This window comes from Babylonia areolata, chromosome 24 (genome assembly GCF_041734735.1).
Source record: "Babylonia areolata isolate BAREFJ2019XMU chromosome 24, ASM4173473v1, whole genome shotgun sequence".
Classification (NCBI taxonomy): domain Eukaryota; kingdom Metazoa; phylum Mollusca; class Gastropoda; order Neogastropoda; family Buccinidae; genus Babylonia; species Babylonia areolata.
The window spans coordinates 55055536-55062340 of NC_134899.1; the positions used below are offsets into that span (position 1 = coordinate 55055536).

Below are 6805 nucleotides of genomic sequence, written 5' to 3' on the forward strand. Positions count from 1 at the left end.
CTGCAGAGAGAGAGGAGTGGTATGGAGGTCTATCACATCAGGACTGCAGAGAGAGAGGAGTGGTATGGAGGTCTATCACATCAGGACTGCAGAGAGAGGAGTGGTATGGAGGTCTATCACATCAGGACTGCAGAGAGGCGATACACCGAAACCTTCTCCAGGCCTGAATTCCATGTGGCTTCTTGTCACTACAGAACCACTGCAGTGTCTGCTGCATCCATCACCTCTCAACCTTCCACACTCCGCAGCTCACGGATCCCCAGGATAAGGCCTGCTCTCTCTCTCTCCCTCTCTCTCTCTCTCTCTCCCTCTCTCTCTCTCCCTCCCTCCCTCTCTCTCTCTCTCTCTCGCTCTCTCCCTCCCTCTCTCTCTCTCCCCCTCTCTCTCTCTCCGTTGCTCCCAAACTTGCTTTCTTGTCAATGAATTTGGAGGGTGTGGGGGGGCGGGGGGGGGGGGGTTGGGGGGCGAATGGGGATAGTGCGAGAGGAAGGCAAGGGATATGGGTGGGTGGGTGGGTTGGCGGGGGTGTGGGTTGTATTGTGATAATCTTTTTTCCATGCTGTTCTACTAGCACTCCTGGCGTTTGACATGCCGAGGATACACTTCCTTCATCTCTCTCTCTCCCTGTGTGTGTGTGTGTGTGTGTGTGTGTGTGTGTGTGTGTGTGTGTGTGTGTGTGTGTGTGTGTTCTTAGGTTATGTGTGCGTCCGCATGTGCCCGTTCCAGTGCGTTTCTGTTTATGTGTGCGGATGAATGTGCGTTATTAGTGCGTGAACATGTGTATGTGAGTGCGTGCAAGGAAGAGAGGGGTGAGATATTAAGGAGAGAAGAACGGAAGAAATGGAAAAAGCATGAAAAATATAGAAAAGAGAGACAGGAAAAGACAGGGACAGAGAGACAGGGACCTACCTGTATACTTTTCCTTTCAACCACCCCACACTAGACAGACCTACCTGTATACTTTTCCTTTCAACCACCCAACACTAGACAGACCTACCTGTATACTTTTCCTTTCAACCACCCAACACTAGACAGACCTACCTGTATACTTTTCCTTTCAACCACCCAACACTAGACAGACCTACCTGTATACTTTTCCTTTCAACCACCCAACACTAGGCAGACCTACCTGTACACTTTTCCTTTCAACCACCCAACACTAGACAGACCTACCTGTAGACTTTTCCTTTCAACCACCCCACACTAGACAGACCTACCTGTACACTTTTCCTTTCAACCACCCAACACTAGACAGACCTACCTGTATACTTCTTTTCCTGACAGACAGCCTGGAGCCTATACCCTCCCTCCCTCTCTCTTTCCTTCCTTCTCTCGATTCCAGAAGGAGCAGGAAAGTCGGAAAGAACGTGCCCCATTAACAGGCTGTCTGTATGCTAATGCTCGGGCCCGGTCCGCCTGCCTCTGACAATCCACGTTCCGACAAACGAGATGTCTGGGTCCTCTTCCGGACCAGTCCGTGCCGATATCTCCGGCTTGCCGGGCCCTTCTGACATCGCCTCTGCCCGTGACTCACCATGTCCACGCCATCAAGGGCAAAACAAGGACATACGTACGTTACGTGTTCATCACTTGCTTGCGTTTTATGCCGAATAGGTGGTGGTAGTAGTAGTAGTAGTAGTAGTAGCAGTAGCAGTAGCAGAGACTAGCGTAACCTCGTGGCTTGGTAAAAATGATGGCGGAGAAAGAAACGGGAAAAACAGGACACAACAAATAGATTTTGTTCTTCGGCATCAAATGTCCTGAGTTCTCTGTGTGTGTGTGTGTGTGTGTGTGTGTGTGTGTGAGAGAGAGAGAGAGAGAGAGAGCTGTGCGGTGTGTGTGACAGGGCCGTAGGACTGTTGTGTCTGCATGTTTGTCTCGTTTTTCTTTCTTTTCTTTTCTTTTTTTTTTATAAACTTTTTGGGGTTGTTGCTTTTTTTGCTTTTTTTTTTTTTTCATTTCATGCTATTTTCTTTTATTTTGCTATGCGTGGAATGGCTGTGAATGGTGGATCATCGGGAAATCAGTGGGTTTCAACCCCCCCCCACCCCCCACCCCCGGGAAAACAACACCAGACTGCTCCATGTGTGCATGGTATGGAAGAGGTGTCGGCACGATACCCCTCCCCACACACACACACAGCCAAACAAGCTCTTGGGGCCACTGCCCCCCCCCCTCCACTACTCTTCCTCCCACTCTGTCTCTTTTTTCTCTCTCTGTCTATGCCTCTCTCTCTCTGTCTCTTTTTTCTCTGTCTATGCCTCTCTCTCTCTCTGTATCTCTTTCATCACCCCCCCCCCTCCACTACTCTTCCTCCCACTCTCTCTGTCTCTTTTTTCTCTCTCTCTGTCTATGCCTCTCTCTCTGTCTCTTTTTTCTCTCTCTCTGTCTATGCCTCTCTCTCTCTCTATCTCTTTCATGACCCCCCACCCCCCTCACCGTCCCCAAAATATCCTTCCTCCCGCTCCACGCCACCTCCACACCCCTTCCCCAGTTATTCTGTCTGTCTGCCTGTCTCTCTCTATGCCCCCCCACCCCCCGCCCTCCTCTCTCTCTGCATGTCTCCCGTCTCTGTCTCTCTCTCTCTCGCTCTCTGTGTCTCGGTCGAAATACTCCAACCCACCCCCACCCCCTTTCCCTCCCTCAACCCATGCCAGACAAACCCGCAATATATATATATATATATACAGTACTGGCAAGAGAGGGAGAAACAGAGAGAGAAAGGGAGAGAGAGAAAGGGAGGGAGAGAAAGGGAGAAACAGAGAGAGAGAGAAAGAGACAGACAGACAGACAGACAGAGAGGAGGGGTAAGGGAGGAGGGGAAACGCCTGGGGAGGCAGAGACCCTGAGGGACGGCTCAGAGGCTTTTCTTGAGGTCTGCGCAGCGTGTCTGTGAGGTCGTGTGGTCAGCTAGCCGTTAGGATACCCCCCTGCCTCGGTCCTGCTCTTTGGTCCACACAGGTGGGGTGTGTGTGTGTGTGGGGGGGGGGGGGGGTGGCTGTAGTCCTTGGCCAGCTTGGTGATTCGGCTTCAGTTCTGTCTGTCTGTCTCTTCTCTCTGTCGCTATCATTAGCATTAGCATTAGCATTAGCATTAGCAGTAGTGATAGTAGTGGGGGAAAACAACAACAAAAACCAGTAGAAGTAGTAAAAATAGAGTTTGCTGGAAAACAAGACAACAGACAAGAATTGCAGAAAGTAGTTGTCTTGTCCTTTTTCATTTACTATTCTTATTCTTATTAGTTATCATCATTATTAATATCATAAGTAGTAGTAGTAGTAGTGGCAGCAGCAGCATTATTATTATTATTACTATTATCATCATTTTGTTGCATTTTCCTTTTCCTTTCTTCTCTCTGGCCTTGTAGTTCTGTTTCTGTTTGGGTTCTTTTTCTTTTTTTGTTCACGATAGACAGAGACAGACAGACAGACAGAGACAGACAGACAGAGGGAGAGAGAGACAGACACTGAGACAGACAGACAGAGGGAGAGAGAGAGAGAATCAGATTGACAGAGATAGACAAACAAGTAGACAGACAGGTAGATAGACAGACAGGTAGACAGACAGACAAGCAGACAGACAGACAGACAGACAGTGCAGTGCCAGTGATGACACAGTCGGAACGATGCTCGTCACAATGCAGACACAATATGGTGTAGAACAGACACTGCAAGTACTGCTCTGCGGAACTACAGAAATAGTGAGTGAGTGAGTGGTGTGTGTGTGTGTGTGTGTGTGTGTTTGTGTCTCTGTGTGTGTCTCTGTGTGTGCGTGTAACTGCTAGCATAATTTTGCATACATGTGTGTAGTTCCATTTTCGATTTGCAATCAATTAAGAAAATATATTCTCCAACTGTTAGTGTTACAGTATCAGTCAAAATGGAACAGACCTGCAATGATAGTATAAAGAATAGAAAGGGGAAAAAGATGAAAAACGTAAATCAAATTAATAACCAAATGATAAAGAAGAAAAAAGTAAATCAAATGATAAAGGAGGGAGAGAAAAAACAAACAAGAAAACGATCGCAAACATAACGAAAAACCCTTGAACAGCACACACACACACACACACACACACACACACACACACACACACACACACACACACACACACAACACGCCCTCACAATCAGTGGCTTTCAACCAACGGTCGTTCGCGGACTGATTCAGGGTCGGGTCGCGAGCAAGCGGGTGGATTTGCTGACCAGCCAACAGAACAGACCTGGACAGGGGTCTCAGCTGTTAGCGGTGGCCACCGCAGGTCAGTGAGGCTGAAGGAATGGACTTAATCTGCTATCGATCAGCCGGACAAGGTGCCAAGACAGTGTCGGTCAATGCAAACACGGCATGTGACAACCAAGTCACACACACACACACACACACACACACGCACGCACGCACACACACACACACACACATACACTGTCCTGCTCAGTGACCTCGAACTCAGAGCAAGGAGAGTCCAGTCACGACCACTAGCTGTGTTGATGGGATTAGCCCCCCCCTGTTTTCTTCTGCTGAGAATGCACTCTCTCTCTCTCTCTCTCTCTCTCTCTCTCTCTCTATATATATATATATATATATATATATATATCTCCTGGGTGTCCAGGGCTCGGCATGTGAAGGCGGGCCCAGTCCTCTCCTTGTGCCGTTTCAACCTCCCCCCCCCTCCCCCCCCCAACCAAGTCTGGCACCCATTTACACCTGGCTGGAGTGATAAAAGTCTGAGTAAAGTGCTTCACTCAATGATACAACACCAGGCCGAAACGCGGCCTGCAACGTTTGATCAGTGGATCAGATTTAACGCCTGACCAACTGTGGCACGGTGCCTCCCTAACTGCTGCTGGCTGCAGCACAACAGATGAACACTGCATGCACACATCATTCTGTTGTCTACACCCACACTGGCGTGAGGACTACACCTTCACACAGTGACACTGATAGAGTGAGACTGATAGAGTGAGATAGAGAGTGAGACTGAGAGATGAACACTGCATGCACACATCATTCTATGATTCATACCCAGACTGGCCTGAACACTCCTACACTTGCACACAGACTGATAGAGAGTGAGACTGAGACACACTGAGGTCAATTTGCTGATCGACCCAGAGAGTAGGTCTGACTGCCACTCTCCTGACTGACAGCTACTCTCCCAAAGAATCTATCTATCTGTGTGTGTGTGTGTGTGTGTGTGTGTGTGTGTTACACATACATAATGCAGTGGAGACAGACAAACCAGCAATACAGTGAGGTATGCAAACACCCCCCCACCCCCACCACCATCCCCAAACAGTACTCACAGAAGGAGTCGTTCTCGGGCACGGCCCTGGTGACACCGTTGGGCCACATCTGCAGGTACTGCCCGTAGCGGTTCTTGAGGTACAGCGTGCGGTGCGTGGACCAGTTCCAGTGGTCGGGGCGGGGGGGGCGACCCTCACGGATGGGGGGCACGGGGGGCTGGTCCCCCTGAGGAACGTCCAGACTGTGGTTGGTGAGGAGGGGGAGGAGGGAGGGGGAGGAGGCGTTGAGGGGGGAGGGGGGAGGGGGGTGTGATGCAACGGCGGTGGTGGCGGTGGTGGTGGTGGTGGTGGCGGAGGTGGTGGTGGAGGTGACGGAGATAGGCCCCCGCACAGGCAGCATGCCAGGGGAGAGGGGGCGGGTGTGGGCGGGGGGAGGTAGCTGCATCAGCAGCACCCCCACCACCCACGTCACCACCACCCACCCTGCCAGCGATCTCCGCGGCGGCGTCCCAAGGCCCGAGGACGACCGGCAGCACGAGCAGCTCGGGGCCCGCGAGGAAGGAGACGATGGTGGCGGGGAGGGCGGGAGGAGGGGGAGCGGGGACGGCAGCAGGGTCGGCAGGCCCCCAGGACGCCGCCACGTCCCCCGCCGACAGCACGGCTGCCGTTGACGCTGCCGGCCCTGTGACGTCGCTGCCACGCGTGATGACGACGTTGTGATGACGTCAGAGGGCGGACGAAGGAGAAGGGAGACAGGAGGGAGGAAGGGGTCAGTGTCAGAGCGGGGGTGGAGGACGGCCGTCCCCAGACACAGGACTCACTGCCCACGGCTGGCTGCCGGCATCAGCAAGGTCCGCTGTCACAGTGGGGGGCAGTGGCGAGGGTGGAGGTTTCCATGTACCAGTCCCCTGGGGGCACCCTGCACAGGGAAGGGGGTGGGGGAGGGAGTGGGGGTCGCTCATCCAGAGAGACCGCAGCAAGGCCAGTGTCTCTGGCCGTCACAGACACGGTAGGGGCTGACACTGAACACAGCAGAGGCTGAAAGGGAGAGGGGACCGGGGGGTCTAGGGGCCAGGACAGCCCGCGCCAAGCAGAGCAGCACAGACCCACAGGCCACTGTGCTCACCTGACACCATCCCTGGACCCACACGTGAAGGAGAGAGAGGGGGGGAGGGGGTGCACGACACGTGAAGGTGTGGGTGGGTGATGGTGCACAACACGTGAAGGGACGACACGTGAAGGGACAACACGTGAAGGGGGAGGCTGGGTGATGGTGCACGACACGTGAAGGGACAACACGTGAAGGGGGAGGCTGGGTGATGGTGCACGACACGTGAAGGAGGAGGGGAGGGGGGTGCGTCAAACGTCGTGCCTCGGGTCAAGCGGTGAGTGGCCACACCCAGCACTGCAGCACGGTCGGGGAGGCAGCCTGGGTTCTGCCCTGGGCAAGTGGTGATGATTCACCCAGCCTGTCAGTCGCTGCTGGAGTTGCGGCGGTTGTGTGGGAGGTGGTGGGTGGCGCAACGTCTCTCTTCAACACGTGGGACAGGGAGACGGAGGGT

General features: G+C 53.0%; 1 protein-coding gene across 1 annotated transcript in view; it reads right to left on the reverse strand.

Moving 5' to 3' along the window:
* LOC143298675 (uncharacterized) overlaps positions 1-6379 on the reverse strand; it is a 37254-nt gene extending 30875 nt beyond the window's left edge. The window contains exons 1-4 of the mRNA XM_076611558.1: positions 6370-6379; positions 6072-6234; positions 5726-5936; positions 5304-5469 (exon numbers count right to left, since the gene is read on the reverse strand). Coding sequence (XP_076467673.1) covers positions 5304-5469; positions 5726-5936; positions 6072-6234; positions 6370-6379 — 550 coding nt within the window. The remainder of the gene's footprint in view (positions 1-5303; positions 5470-5725; positions 5937-6071; positions 6235-6369) is intronic.
* Positions 6380-6805: the final 426 nt, after the last annotated feature.